This window comes from Salarias fasciatus, chromosome 5, assembly GCF_902148845.1.
Source record: "Salarias fasciatus chromosome 5, fSalaFa1.1, whole genome shotgun sequence".
NCBI lineage: Eukaryota > Metazoa > Chordata > Actinopteri > Blenniiformes > Blenniidae > Salarias > Salarias fasciatus.
This window is the reverse complement of record NC_043749.1, coordinates 28,945,839-28,960,739: the sequence shown is the minus strand read 5'-3', so window position 1 is coordinate 28,960,739 and position 14,901 is coordinate 28,945,839. Positions and strand designations below refer to the sequence as shown.

The 14,901-nt window shown below is 40.8% G+C and overlaps 2 protein-coding genes across 2 annotated transcripts in view; both read left to right on the top strand.

The window, feature by feature from the left end:
- angpt4 (angiopoietin 4) overlaps nt 1-6,263 on the top strand; it is a 30,914-nt gene extending 24,651 nt beyond the window's left edge. Inside the window, exons 4-10 of the mRNA XM_030091819.1 lie at nt 1,867-1,951; nt 2,450-2,597; nt 2,681-2,793; nt 3,412-3,513; nt 3,594-3,760; nt 3,962-4,095; nt 5,547-6,263. Of these exons, the coding sequence (XP_029947679.1) occupies nt 1,867-1,951; nt 2,450-2,597; nt 2,681-2,793; nt 3,412-3,513; nt 3,594-3,760; nt 3,962-4,095; nt 5,547-5,707 (910 nt within the window). The 3' untranslated portion in view covers nt 5,708-6,263. The remainder of the gene's footprint in view (nt 1-1,866; nt 1,952-2,449; nt 2,598-2,680; nt 2,794-3,411; nt 3,514-3,593; nt 3,761-3,961; nt 4,096-5,546) is intronic.
- Nucleotides 6,264-10,628: 4,365 nt separating this feature from the next.
- cox6c (cytochrome c oxidase subunit 6C) lies at nt 10,629-14,174 on the top strand. The gene is made up of 4 exons (XM_030092027.1): nt 10,629-10,753; nt 13,065-13,179; nt 13,831-13,963; nt 14,042-14,174. The coding sequence occupies exons 2-3, from the start codon at nt 13,075-13,077 to the stop codon at nt 13,954-13,956; spliced, it is 231 nt and encodes a 76-aa protein (XP_029947887.1). The 5' UTR covers nt 10,629-10,753; nt 13,065-13,074; the 3' UTR covers nt 13,957-13,963; nt 14,042-14,174.
- The last annotated feature ends 727 nt before the right edge of the window (nt 14,175-14,901 follow it).

The following is a 14,901-nucleotide window of genomic DNA, read 5'->3' as shown; positions in this document are numbered from 1 at the left end:
TATAACAAACACCACCCACACACACACACTATTCTAGCTGCATAACTTTGCAGTTTTGGAAATCTAATTGTGCACACTTTATGAGAGTGTACACACACACACACACACAAACACACACACACACACAGTCCCCATCAGTCTGCGTTCCATTGACGAAGGGTTTCTGCTCCTAATGTGACCAAAGCGCAGCTGCTGATGGAAGACACATCGGTCGGCGTTAGAGACATGATGGAGGCTGAGATCTGAAGTCATTTCACAGCTGTCAGGAAATTCAGATTCATTGGTGTTACATTTGGCATTTCAAATCAGAATTTGAGTAAAATAATACCTCCAAATAGCACTGCGGTGAATTTAAATCATTCAGGTTATAGAGCATCTTCCTCCCTCGAACATCCAGATTATATACATATTTATGTATTTTTCTACCTCAAAGAACAGTAGTTTAGTAGTTGGAAGATTTCCAGTTGAGTCAAAGTAATTTTGCCTTCCAATGAGCACTGAAGTGTTGAAGCCACATGTGGGAACGTCTGGCTGATTTGCAGAGTGGCTGTTTCTGCTGAGTCAAGGTTTGTTTTACCACCATCACATATCTTGCTTTTAGCATCACGAGCCCGATGTCGTACTTACAGCCAGATTGTGACTTTTTCTGGGAAGCACGAATGTAAAACACTCATTTCCTCACCTTCTGCTTTGATCCTTTGCTCTGATGACCAGATAAACTGGACGCTCACCCATTTCTCTGGCCCGGCGCTCTGCTGTGAAGCCGCTGCCACTCCTTCATCGGGTTTCATTGCTTTGGCCGCAGTGTTGTTGATGTAACTGTGGGCTGGAGTCTATTTTCAGCAGCTGCTCTGCTGCCTCAGCTGCACAGATAACCAGAGCTCCCATCTGGCAGAAGGAGCCGAGGCTCGGGTCATTCATCTTTATTTGGAGGGAGTAATTCAGGAGTTACAACCTGAACTCCATTACACTCAGATTTGTCGGACATTTACAGTTCGGGTTTCCGTCCTCCCTGCATACCACAGTTGTGTTTAACCGTCTCCTGCTGATATGAATGGTTCATCGCTGCTAATGTTCCTTTAACCTGCCACCTCTGTGATTACCTACATTTCCCAGAATGCTTCTATTTCTGACTGAGCTGAAGGTTTAAAAGCTTTTTAAACAGACTGGCACCAAGAACTCAATACTTCACGTGTGAAAAGGGGAGCAGCGAGTGTGAAGTGAGTGTGATGGAAACAAAATAAATTAAAAAGAAATTCAAATGTGTGAATTAGGGATGTTCCTGCTGACTAGGATGATGCTGTAACACTTGAAATATCTTATTCTTACAGCTTTTAACCAGAGTGGATTGAGCTGTGTTACCTGGTGAGAATCAGCAGAAAACAGTGTCTCTGGGTGAATGAGATCAGATCTCACAGCACAAAGACATTAGTAATCATCAGCTAATGAGGTTTAATTGGTCATAAATCACATTAGTATTGCAGTTCTCAACATTATCTTTTGTTTTATGCTTCCATGATATCGTGCAGCCCGAATACCTTTATATATTACCTGTGCATTTATGTAAATCTGTCTGACATAAATGATCATTATCTGACAGGATCTGCAAAAACGCACCATGTAGACTCTGAAAGTTAAAGTTGCAAAAGTTTTCACTCACTTTAAGTTTTTGTAGAATTCTATAGGGCCTAAAGCCAAATCATCCTCATTATAAGAGGTTTAACTTTTGGATGAAACTAAACCACATCCTCACAGTTTGTTGGCTGCCGTTTGAGATGCGAGGACTGAACAGAGGAATCGACATGACAGGGGAGGTTTGAAAGTCTCTTCTTTACAGTAAACAAACCTGCTGTTTGTGTGTTTCAGTGTTTTGGAAAGTAAAGTTCGGATGTTGGAGTCTCAGCAGAAGGGAGAGCTGGAGGACATGAAGGAGGAGAAGAACAGACTGCAGGTTCTCTTCATTCAGACCAGTTCTCCATCTTTAACCAGATCACTTCATTTTAATATCACAACTCTGAGAGTAGAATATAAAAACACAAACTTTTTCCGTTTTGATAAACCTTCCAACTTTATTTCAGCCTCAAATTTCATATTTTCTTTGACACGGTTAAATGTTTTGTAAGGTATAGTTTGTATTTTATTGAAAATGAAATACGAATCTTGAGCATTTACAAATGGCTGCATTAGTTTTTTTTTTTTTTTTTTTTTTTTTTACATTTAACTCACTTTTACTGCAATGGAATTTTCAATAGATCATAATTGATAGTTAGAATAGCTATTTTTAAGAACTTGGAATGCAGATTGATCTTGTAGACAAATTTTTTTTTTTTTTTTTTTTTTTTTTGTAACCTGAAAATTAAAGAAATGTAACTGGTGATTTCTGAATGAGGTGATTGTTTACTGGGACCTGACCTGAGCTGTGAGCTGACTGTGATCTCCGCTCCTCCAGTCGGTGGTCAGCACTCAGATGGAGGCCATCGAGTCGTTGGAGAAGCAGCTGAAAGTCGCCAGCAGCAACAACACGGCTCTGCAGAGGCAGCAGGCTCAGCTCCTGGAGAGTGTACACACACTCATCAGCATGGTGACCAGCACCACAGGTACACACACACTCATCAGCATGGTGACCAGCCCCACAGGTCTACACACACTCATCAGCCTTTACTTCATCCATTTGCTGCAGGCTCCCCTCGCTGGAGCCACATGTGGAAGGACTGTGCAGATGTTTACAGGTCCGGTTACTCGACGAGCGGTTTGTATCACATCTACATCGGGAACAGGACCGAACCTGTGCAGGTAAAAAGAATCAAATCATCCAGGTATACTCACTATTCATAAATTCACTTTAAAAAAATCATAAAAACTTAAAAACAAAGTGTCATTAAGTTTGAACATGACTGTCAATTCTTTTATGGTTGTATTTACATTTACTGCATTGATACCGTGTCACAACATATATATTTGACATTTTTTTGCAGTGTCTGTCAGACATTTGAAGGCAACAGTGTACAGTGTGAATGAAGAAAGTCCTGTAGCAAACTGTTCCCACAGTTCAAAACATGGCATATAGTATATATAGTTTCTTATCACAATGCAGTTTTCACTTTCTATGGTGTTTTTAACCCATTCCATCTCTCTGAGGGTGTAACCTGTTATTATCAACCGTACTAATGCACTGAGATGTAAAACATAACCAGCTGCAGCGGTGTAATGTGATATATACAGCATGAAAATGACTTCACAGACACACGTCTTGGTGTGTGGGAGTGTGAGCAGAGCAGGTGAGAGTACGAGCAGTGATGTGATGTTGGGGAGTAGCAGAAGTTGACTTCATATCTGAGGACAGGATCTCCCACACTGGCCATACATGGTGTGTGTGTGAAGTCCTCAGAGTGTGTGTTCCTCCTCCTGAAGGTGTACTGTGACATGGAGACGAGCGGCGGAGGCTGGACGGTCTTCCAGCGGCGCTTTAACGGCAGTGTGGACTTCCAGAGGGGCTGGGGGGAGTACAGGACGGTGGGTTTGTCTCGCCGGGGGACCCAGGGTCAGTCTGAGGGGAAGGCGGTGCGCTGACGCCTGGTCTCGTCCTCCCGCAGGGTTTTGGGGACGTGTTTGGTGAACACTGGCTGGGTAACGAGGCTCTGTACCAGCTGAGCTCCCAGGGTCAGTACTCTCTGAGGGTGGAGCTCAGGGACTGGGAAGGAAACTCCGCCTACGCACAGTACGACCGCTTCAGCCTGACCGGCGAGAGACAGCAGTACAGGTAACACACACAGGGGGGATTTTCATTTACTTTCAAACTTCAGCAAAAAAAAGTGCGAAATCAATGGCCTTCTTTTAAACAGATGAATCATTGCCCCCCCTGTTGGGAGTCAGTGCTCTACATCCATTGTGCCCTCACACAGCTCTGAAGAGATGAGTGTGAGATAACTTCTTCCCCACTGGCCGGTGTTTCCCCCCTCAGGGTGTATCTGAGGGGCTACAGCGGCACGGCCGGACGGCAGAGCAGCCTGAACACACTCGGGACCGGCTTCAGCACCCGAGACCACGACAACGACAACTGTGACCACTGTAAATGTGCCCTGATGCTCACCGGAGGTAAAGTGTCCTGCTGAACGGCTGCAGAGTCCCGCAGGAGGCAAAGAGCCGCCAGCGTCAACAGCAGCTAAAATCTGCTGGAACTGTTGGAGAATATGACTGAAGACGTCAAATACACTGCAGATCCTGAGGGACAATCTCAATGTTCTTGCAACATATTACTTTTTTTAGTTTTAATTCAAACTTTCATCTCATCAACGAGGAAATCAGAACAGGAAAATCCCAATTTTAGGCCCTGCTTACAATGGTCCAAGTGAAAGAGCATTTTCGTTTTGCATTTATACAGCATCAGTCTTGAAATGATTAACTGTTTATTCTAGCCTTTGTGTGCATACGCAGTCGCAGCATTCTAGAAAAGTTGGATTTTACTCAGTTTATCACAAAGTCTGAGCATTTTCAAAACGTTCCACTTTGGCATTAGGTTTTCGGTGGCTCTGAGCACCATGGTCATTTGAACATACCCCCAAAACGCACTGAGGGTTTTGTGTTTTCACTTGAAAACGCTGTTTTGTGGTGCTTCAGACATCTGTGTCCCTCGGCCTGCAGAGTCCTCCTGGTCTCTTCCTATCAGAGCCAACACAAACACATCTTCAGCCTCGGCTCCACGGGTCACGGTCACAGATTAACTTAATTGTTTCAGCAAAAACTTTAAACACCCCGAGGACAAAATAGAGGTTCCTGAACGTCATTAAATATCACCGTGATTTACAGAGAAATGCAACAGAATAGGAGAAAGAGCAAAGATAGCGTGAGCAAAGAAAGAGGAAAAGTCAAAGCTGAGAAAACACGAAAAAGAAAAAAAATGTTTTTACTCGATTAAAACTTTCAGTATGATAATTGCTCATAAATGTAAAGATAATATCAGCATCATTTATCAAACAGGAAAATCAGTCATGCTGGATTTTATTGTTTTTTTTCAGGAAGTTTTTATGTCTGTGGAGCATTTGTGATTCATTACAGATCCAGACTGAATATTGCATCGCACTCTAGAAATGAAGAAACACTAAATATACAAATGAATAAAGTTACACAAGAAAATCAGATTGTAGCAGATGGTTCTCAAGCTAACAGGACTTTACTCACTGCACCACCTTGTGGTACAAAGTGGTATTACAACAGCTGTATTGCTTGTTTAGCTTCTCGGAGTTCTCTTTTACATGCTGTACCTTTAAGGCTGACTCAGGATGGGCTGTAATGGCGCCACCATTTGACGTGTTAACATACATGGAACAAATGTACTTTTGCATGAGAAGCGAATTACTGACTTCTAAGGTCAACATATTGTTGCTGGTGTTATATTTTAAACATATTTCTAACATGTGAAGAGCCTACACCCCAACAAAGTTAACATGTTCGTTTTAGCTGGTTCAGGGACTTTTCACTCCTCTTGTTTTTCCTCTGAAGTGCAGAGTTTATGTTAAGTGTATGATCAGAGTCTCTCCTCCCATCAGGTTGGTGGTTTGACGCCTGTGGTTTCTCCAACCTGAACGGGATCTATTACAACGTCGGCCACAACATCCGCAAACTCAACGGTATCAAGTGGCACCACTTCAGAGGCCCCAGCTACTCGCTGCGCTCCACCATGATGATGGTTCGACCCTACGACTTCTGACGACGCCCCTCGGCCTCCGTGATGCTTCCCCCTCGACCGTCCGGCTCCCCGCTGTCCTCCGAAATGCTCCTGACGAAGTAACACTTGGTTCAGCACCAGGAGGGTTCAACCTGTGAGCTCTGAAGGGTCCGAGACATTACCGACCTGTTGAATGAATTCTCACCGGTGAAACTGACAAGAGGCAGGAACTCAGTTTGGATCCACAGGATAAGTTTCTCTGGAACTACAGAGGATGGAGGCTGCCTGGAAATCAGTCACCGTGTTAACTTCTTTATCTGATAGAAATAGGAATGAACCCTGTTGAGTCACCCACCTCCACACAGCTGGACACTTCCTGCCCAGAGCAGGCTGGACCGTTGGTTTGGACATAGACTTACTCCCACGGTTGGTCCGCTGAGAAGGCAGCAGGGTGAAAGAAGCTTCTGAAGCCGTAGTTTCTTCATTGGATCTCCTGAAAGGACTCGACTGGCAAACATTTTGCAATGATTGATTTCTTTTTCCCTTGTTTTTTAAAGAGAGAATTGCTTAAAGAAGAGAGAAACTATAAATAAAACTGACAGACAAGTGAATACTGTGCTTCATTTCCTCTGTTTTATTGAACAGTCCTAAAATCTGATGAAGACAATTCAGGTTTTAAGGCATACAACTGATTTTCTGTTTTCTTCTAAAAACACTGTTGTGTGAACAGAGTCTCCTCTTTACCTGTCTCACACTTATGTGCCGACCAGCAAGCAAATACTGTAACTTTATGAATATTTCTGAATGTGTATTTCAAAGTGAAATATCCTGCCCTGCTGATGAGTCCATTGTGTTGACCCTTTGTTGCCTGGAGCCAAAATTTCAGACAGTTTTCCTTTTTTGTATGTCCCTTCAGAGCCTCTGTACATTGCCTTTCTCTACCAAAATGTTTAAACTTAATAACAATTAATAACTTGAATAGTTTCACAGCATCACATCCATTTTTTATGAGATACACATCAGCTGAGTAAGACAAAGTTAAATGTGTAACTCCAACATCATCGAACAAACCAAACTGGTTCTTGACTCAGAAGATAGGAGAGAGCAGAGGCTGGACTCACAGGCCCTCAGACACGACCCCAGGGTCTGTTATCCCTGTCTACGCCATACCGGAAGACCCTACAGTTGTTTTAGTGTTTACCCTCATAAAGGCTTTTGAGCTGCTCTCAGTCGGGCTCCACACCCAGGGCCGGTTTGCCATGAGAGACCCTACCGGGGGCGTAAAGTCCCAAACAACACAGCTTCTGGGATCATACAGCACTCAAACTCCTCCACCACGATAAGGTGACAGTTCAGGGGGAAACACTTCTGTTTCTGTGAAGAAATTAAGGCTATTTAAGGCAATGAATGAATGTATTACTCAAAAAGAATTAATGGTCAGAATAAAACAAGGCATAATTAAATTTACATCAAGGAAAACGCAGCAAGGTTAAAATAACACATATCCAATGTTATTAGTGTTTCTCAATCAGGATTTCTCAAAGGAAGATCAAAACATGACAATATACAATATCTGACTGGTAATCAGTCTTATTGATTAAAATTGTGTGATTAACAATAATATATATATATATATATATATATATATATATATATATATATATATATATATATATATATATATATATATATACATATATATAAATATTTTTTTTTCTTACTTTTCTTAGACTTCTGCAAGGCTTTCCATTCAGTTGAGCATCCATGACTGTTCTCATCATTCTCTGTATAATATCCCTGTTAAAAAAGAAACCAAATACCCTCCATCTCCAAATCTAAATGTTTAGGCATCACCTGGTTTCATAGATAAATAGCTTTATGCAAAATGCAATCAAGAGCTGAAACAGGAGTTCACGCTCATTGGTTCTCCAAGTTTGGAGCTCTCCTGCCACCTTGTGGCCTTGGTGTTTTACTGCAGCATATCGCTTCACACAATTTCAATAAAGCATCAATATTTAGTGAACGCTGAAATATTTGAAATTGAACTACTGACCACAAGCGACCACAAAGACTGATGAAAAGATGAAGACAAACTAAAATAAATCACTAACGGGCTTATAATTGCACATCGCTTTTGGAGGAGCCTTATTTTCTGGCTTGCACGACTCCTGAAGTGGCGTTCAGAAAGTACAATATCCAGTTGGTATATTAAAACATTTCGTAAAAGGACACGAAGCTCTCTTAACAGCCACAACAAACAGGGAACGAGGCGGTCGCTGTTTACGGTTCACAGACAGCAGGGCCGCTGTCCGTGGTGCTGAAATCAGCGGCTCACCTGCGTTGTTGGTAGAAAATTATTTAGCGAGTAATCAAAGACAAGACGGTGACAAATGGTACTCTTTTGATTTCGGAAACACTACAGGGTCTCAAAATTAAACATAAACTGAAGGCTGACGTTTTTTTTAAATATTGCTATTATTGTAGTGGCGGCTTTGGATGAGTGGCCTATTGTGGGACATGTACAGGGGGTTGTTTTCTGGGTTTTGGTGTGGTTGTGTTTATGAGCTTCCTCATAGCCACGTTTTCTATCAACCCATCATCCTGAGTTACCTGTGACCCGTATACCGCTATAAAGGGGGAGTCACATTTTGTTTTATTTTCATATTATACAACTGCATATTCTTTAGTTAACTTAACCGACAAAACAACACCAACAACAATAATAACAGCAATTAATGACTTTATTCTTAAGTACTATACTTATTCAAAACACTTTGTACGTACCAGACAAACTGTATTTTGCCAACAATATCTTGCATTATATAGGTGGCGGATTTTGATTCAGGAGGTTGGGATTTATGTGAGTAAACAATTATGAATGGGGACGTGAAAAACAATGACATTTGAAAAAGGAAGGTCCTGATAAGAGTGAAGCTCAGCAAACGTCACATTTCCCCCGATGGCTGCACTGGTGATGGGCATGAAGGTGAGAAGAGTCATGCTTAAATAAAACATGTTTACGGTTCGCTTGTAATTGTAAAACAGAAAACCCGGTGAAATGGCCACGGAGTGAAGGGGGAGTCGGATTTTTCTGGAGAGTCAGAAAATACTATAACATCTGTTCCCAGTTTTGCTGGGACATTATCTTGCAGTTTTGACCACATCTTAATAAACTTGTCCTTTTGTAAATTAAGTCAGTAGAAAATTCTTCCCATTATTTATTTGTCATTGAATCAACACACTATCTTTCAATCAGAGGGATAATCATATCGAATAATAGATTTTTTTTTTTTTTTAGCTGCAATTAATATTCGATAGTTTTTTTTTATTAGCATTTTCTTCCAGAAAGTCAGTTCCACCATGGAAAAATGTCCTGAAATTAAATGAATGGGTATTCTACTTTATTGGTCCATTCATAGATCAAACACGTGTCATGAAATCTGCTGTTGAAAATCAAGTTGTTCAAAAAGTCCTAACACAATAAACAATTTTCTCTTATTTTTTTTTATAATCAACTTGTAACCCTAACCTAAGAGATTTAACAGCGTGGCCTGTTTCTTCTTTTCCATCAGCTTATTTGTGATCCCTGCATTCAGACCAATTTTAAGAAACCACGATGGAAGTTTAAAGTTTAATTGAAACTGATCAAAAAACAAATAGAGTTTAAAATATTTCATGATCAGTAGATTTCAGCTAGTTTGATGGAGCTCTGCTGCCCTCCTGTGGCCACAGTGTGGTACTGCAAAACATCCATGCACACAATTTGAAAACATGATCCATTTATAGGGAACTGAAATATTTAAAAATAGAGCTAGTCAGACCAGACATGTTCAACAGGTGGCCTGTGGGCCATATGCGGCCCCTGTCTACCTTCTTTGTGGTGTTAAAGTGAAAAAAATAATCAACATGAGAATTGAATTTTTCTTATTATTGTAACGACATTTTTGCAGAAGGTTAGATACTGGTATTTAATTGAACACATCCCATACTATCCCATAATATCATAAATCATTTTATCTAAATTCTTTCTAAATATCACATACTGAATGTAATGAATGTATTTTTGAAAGAACTAAACACTACAGTGTTTATGTCAACGTGAAGAATAAAGGTAAAAGTGTCATGCCTTGTCCTAACTTTAGAAATTCAAGAACTCACGTCCACGATCCTTATAGATAGTAAATGGTGGAATACAAGTGTGCTTGTCAAAATGAAATACGGGAGAACAAAACAAAGACACTCATGTTCACATGTAAAGCAAACCCTCACTTCTTCACTTAATGGAAAAATGCCAGACATAATAGTGATGGCATGTCATTTTGTAACGCTTGGTCAAAGATAACACTATGAATCAGAATGGAAAACAAACCAATTAGAATTATTAGACAAATTACCACATAATCTTTAATGTTAAATCACATTCTGTTCAGGCATCAGAACTTGTAACATTTCATCTTTATGTCATTTTTACCGGGTTTATTTTTGTTTGTCGCTCCATTTTTTACAGTAATAGCAAGATTAAAAATTCCTTTAAAATCAAACCATTATATAGACATGTAGTGCCTACTGTCTAAATCAGACTCAAAGGTGTCATAAAATGAAAAGGCCAACAAATGTAACACAGCTGCAATATTGACAACATATAGCCATAATAAGATGCAGGATGAAAGCAAATAAATACAGAGACCCAAATTTGTGATTTACATTTCACTGGAAAAAAAGATACACATATTTATTTGTTGGGTTCAAAAGAACTAAAGAGAGAAACAAAAAAAATTGTAAGTAATGTGTGAACAATCAATCAATACAGGATTCAAAATGTATTTTGATCAGATAATTCTTGTTGACACGTCTGTGACCTTTGACCCAGTGCTTGTCTGTCGTGTCCTCAGCCACCCTTCCAGCTTCGCCTTTCCTCTCATGATGTTTGTCCCTCCGTGGTTCCCGTGTTTGCCCTCGGAGTCCTCAGCCGCCCTGCCCGCTTCGCGTTTCCTCCCATCAAGTTTGTCCCTCCACGCTTCCCCTCCATCTTCCTCCGGTAGCGCTGAGCCGAGTTAGCCGTTTCTGTGAAGGTCGTGAGTCCAAACTGTGAGTATCCGCCACGTTTTAGCGAGTTTAGGCGAATTTCTTGCTTTTTTGCACAACATACATCGCGTTTTGAATTATTTTAATAATGTCTTGACAGTTTCCTCGTTTGCCCTGCTGTGTTTTACCAGTTAGCGAGCTTTCGTTTAGCTCACAATAGCGGCATGCTAAGTGATAGCTTCCTATTCTTTATTTAAAATCGGAAAAATAACTTAATCAGTATAATTTAAGAATCGGTTTCACCATGTAATCGTCGATAATACCTTACCTTATCAATACGTCTCGTTTATTTTGTATTGACGACACTTTGACCCTTGAGTGCTAACAGTGGCTACGTTTACAATGTGATTAATTTTACGTGAAATTGACAGACTTCCTCCGTGTAGTTGGTTCTTCAGTATGTTGGTAAACTTCCTGAAGAACGCGTCGACATTACTCTGACTTAAGATCTCCCTGCTGATCATTGACCTTAAGGCAATAAAACACTAACAGCATAACTCTTTACAGTTGCTCTACAGTTGATTTTTCTTATTTGTCATCAGGTTTGTTTTTGTATAAAATGCAGAACTTGTGGGCGAATTCTGTTAATTGTTTTGTCATTTGTGAAAGTGACACATGACTAGCAGTGTAAGACCAGACTTTAGTCAGTCTTTACTGTACGTATGTGAACTCGTGTATTTCATGTTGTTAACTGGACAGAAATGGTGCTACGATATGCTGTTAGCTTCATCTCATTCATCACGTAGAGTTCAGAGATTCTTAACTCACTTTGTAACCTGTAACCAGACATTAACTGAAAATCTAGACCAAAGGAAGTAACTTAGAACTGACCACAATCACACACACTTGAACCTTCAAAAATAATCTGAAAATGCTTCATCCCGCCGAAAAGATTATCTTCACTTTACTTGGCACTACCTCCCCTCAGTAAGCAGCGTTAATTGAGAACTACACCATAAATATGATTTATGTGGCAAAATTAAAAAAAAATAAATGCACAGATGCTTTGATTAAAGCCAAAGGACAAACTCTATATTATACTCTTTTTTTGGGAAATTTCACAACATTAACTTCTATTTTTCTGATATTTTAGTATTTCCTTCAATTTACAGCTTTAAACAGATTTAAAGTTGGTTTTGAGGGACATAAAGGCTTTATCACCATGACAGTACAACTGTAACGATATAACGAATAGTTACATTTATGGGAAATGAGTCTCCATTGATCTTTAAGGACAAAGATAAACACTCGCATACGCACAGTGAAAGGGATTAAAATGAAAATACAGCCTCTATTCATCAGATCCTGACCACAATACTATTTATGCATGGAGATCAGTGAAGGGGGAGATCAGGGAGTTGAATTAGATCTTCTGTAACCTTTAAATATAAAATACTCAGAGGAGCAGATGGATGTGTAGTAGGCCTGCACAATATATCGTTTGAACATCGCCATCGCAATGTGTGCATGTGCAATAGTCACATCGCAGGATGTGCAATATTTAATTTTTTTTAATTATTATTTTTAACTTTTGTTTTGCTTCGTAAAAGCAGCAAGCTGCTCCATGCTCCGCACCCCCACTCCCTCCCTCCTGCTTGGTACTCACCGGCCCAATCCCTCCTCCACAGCGGGGGTGGGGGGCTTCGGGCTACACTCTGAACACAGGCGAAATGCAGGAGGAAGCGACGGAGGATTTAGTCCCCAAAAAAAGGCCAACATGTGAAATTTGGATGTATTTCGGCTATAAAAAAAGACGATACTGAACAAAAAAACGTTATCTGCCGACAGTGCCTCGTCGTGGTTGCCTCAACACGAGGTAATACGTCAAACCTGTTGGACCATTTGAAACGCCATCACAAGCTCCTGTATTTCCAGTGCAAAACCAAAGACCCCAGGTGCAACTTCATCTTCTCAAAAAACAATTACAGAAGCCTTTGCCAGCATAACACCGTATGATAGGAACTCCAAACAGCATCGACAAATTACGGATGCAATAACTTTTTACCAAGCGAAAGACATGGTGCCATTGAACACCGTCGATCGTTAAAGAGGGATTTAAAAAAATGATCCGCATGCTCGACAAGCGGAATGAAACACCACGTATTTCTCTCAAGTGGCCATCTCCCCAAATAGAGCTATTCAGGTCATCTGGTGAAAATTCTTCCATTTTTAATATCGCAATATATATCGCAATATATCGCAAGCCCCCAAAAAATCGCAATGTCAGTTTTTTCCAATATCGTGCAGCCCTAATGTGTAGCTCTGTCCTGATGTGTGGCTCTCCAGTTCCTTGAAAGCAGTTCTTCTTCTGCAGGTCATCCAACATGTCACTGGCAAAGCCACAGATGAGGGGGCTGCTGGGAAAGCGCCTGAGGTTTCACCTGCCCATCGCTTTCACTCTCTCCATCGCAGCCGCAATCATGTTCAAGGTGAGAGTTCGATCCTTCTGAGCAGGTTAATTATCTTCACGTCTTGTGTAAAATTAAAACGTATCCTCGTGGGTCAGTGAGCAGTCAGATGACCTTCTGACATTGAATTCTACTCCCCACTGATATCAACCATAGCCGATGCACGTTATCAAGCAGGACCTGTTTCTGTTGCTCTTATTAAAGAAATGTTATTATTGGAGAGCACATGTGACCTGTACCTGATTACCTGGGTTAGAAAAGGCTTTCAGCAAAACAACTGATGACCAGAGGCTTTTTGTTTACTTTTGTTATTGAAGTTTGGCATCGTTACTTCCTCTTACCTCTGGCATATTCTGCTTTGACCCTTTTCTCTGAGCTTGCTGCTGCTGGACACAGTTTTCCTGATTGAAATAATCTCTGGGAATGTCTGACTGCTAAAAGCAAAGCTGTTTTTTTTTAACTATCTAAAGAAGATGCCTTTAATTTTTGTCACTGAAGCTTTTACCACTTTGAGGTGGAGATTCCCAAACGGGTAACTTTCCAGCTCCCAGTTCAATGAAGGAACCCTTAGAGGTTCTCCACTCTCCCTTTAATTTCTTCCTCAAATTGAAACTTTTTCATGAACCTGTGAAGCCATCAGGAGCTCTGAGCTGTTCTCCCGTCTGCCCTCAGTACATGGTGACAGAGCCCAGGAAAAAGGCCTACGCCGACTTCTACAAACAATATGACGCCGCCAAAGAGTTCGAAGCCATGAGGGAAGCTGGCGTGTTCGAGAGTGTGCGGCCCTCCGGGGAGTAAACCCTCTGTGAGTGAGAGAGAAATCTGAGGGCAGCTGATGTAGAAACACCTGGTTTGTGTCTGATCGTTTGTCTGATTCCTGCAGCTCTGCTCTCACCACTCATTCCTGGTCTGAAGACGCTTCCTCCTCGCAACGTTTGACGTTATTCACTGATCAGATGCAAACGTCTCTTCTCTGTTCTGTTCCTGGAAATAAAATAAACTATTCTAGTAATGTGTGATTGCTTTCGTGTCTTTCATTTATGAAACTGAGCTTTTTGCCTTATTGTAGCAAAGCTCCTAAAGCCCCTGGAGTTTGCTCTCAGAGCAATTAACAGTTTGTGTTTCCAGGATCCACATCTTCTCTGAGCTTCCTGAAGAGTTAGATTCAGTTCATTTGAATCTGACTTTATGAGGTTATTGCTGTTACGTTACGGTGAAATCACAGCACCAAAAGAGCCGTTGTTCCTGCACAATGCTGACGTGCCCACCAGTATTCAGCTTTTATCAGTTTTGAGTGAGAAACAACTTTTTGTATCAATCAGGAAAACTACATGGCTGGAATCCCTGCAAAACAATATCAAAGATCGTTTTTAGCCTTTGTTACCGTAACCAAATTAATTCCACAGATTGAGTGAGAACAACTGTTTCAACCCTTTTCACTGTAGCTGAATCATCCTCAAAAACGTTAAAACCAGGAAGGTGACTTTAGGGATTTGCCGTCACGTCCAGGAAAGATAAGACAAACACTGGTCCACCAAATGACCAAGCAAATTGTGAAAATTTGGAAGAACAAATTGTTATGCAAGAACACTCAACACTGAGACCCAACGTGACATATCGGCATGAAAGACAGTTCTCCTTGCTTAAAGTTATGTTGTCAGGGCGAGTGTGTAAAATCATACATAATGCAAAACAGTTTATTGGATTTTCTTTTTGACATTTCACGAAGATTTCATTATAATT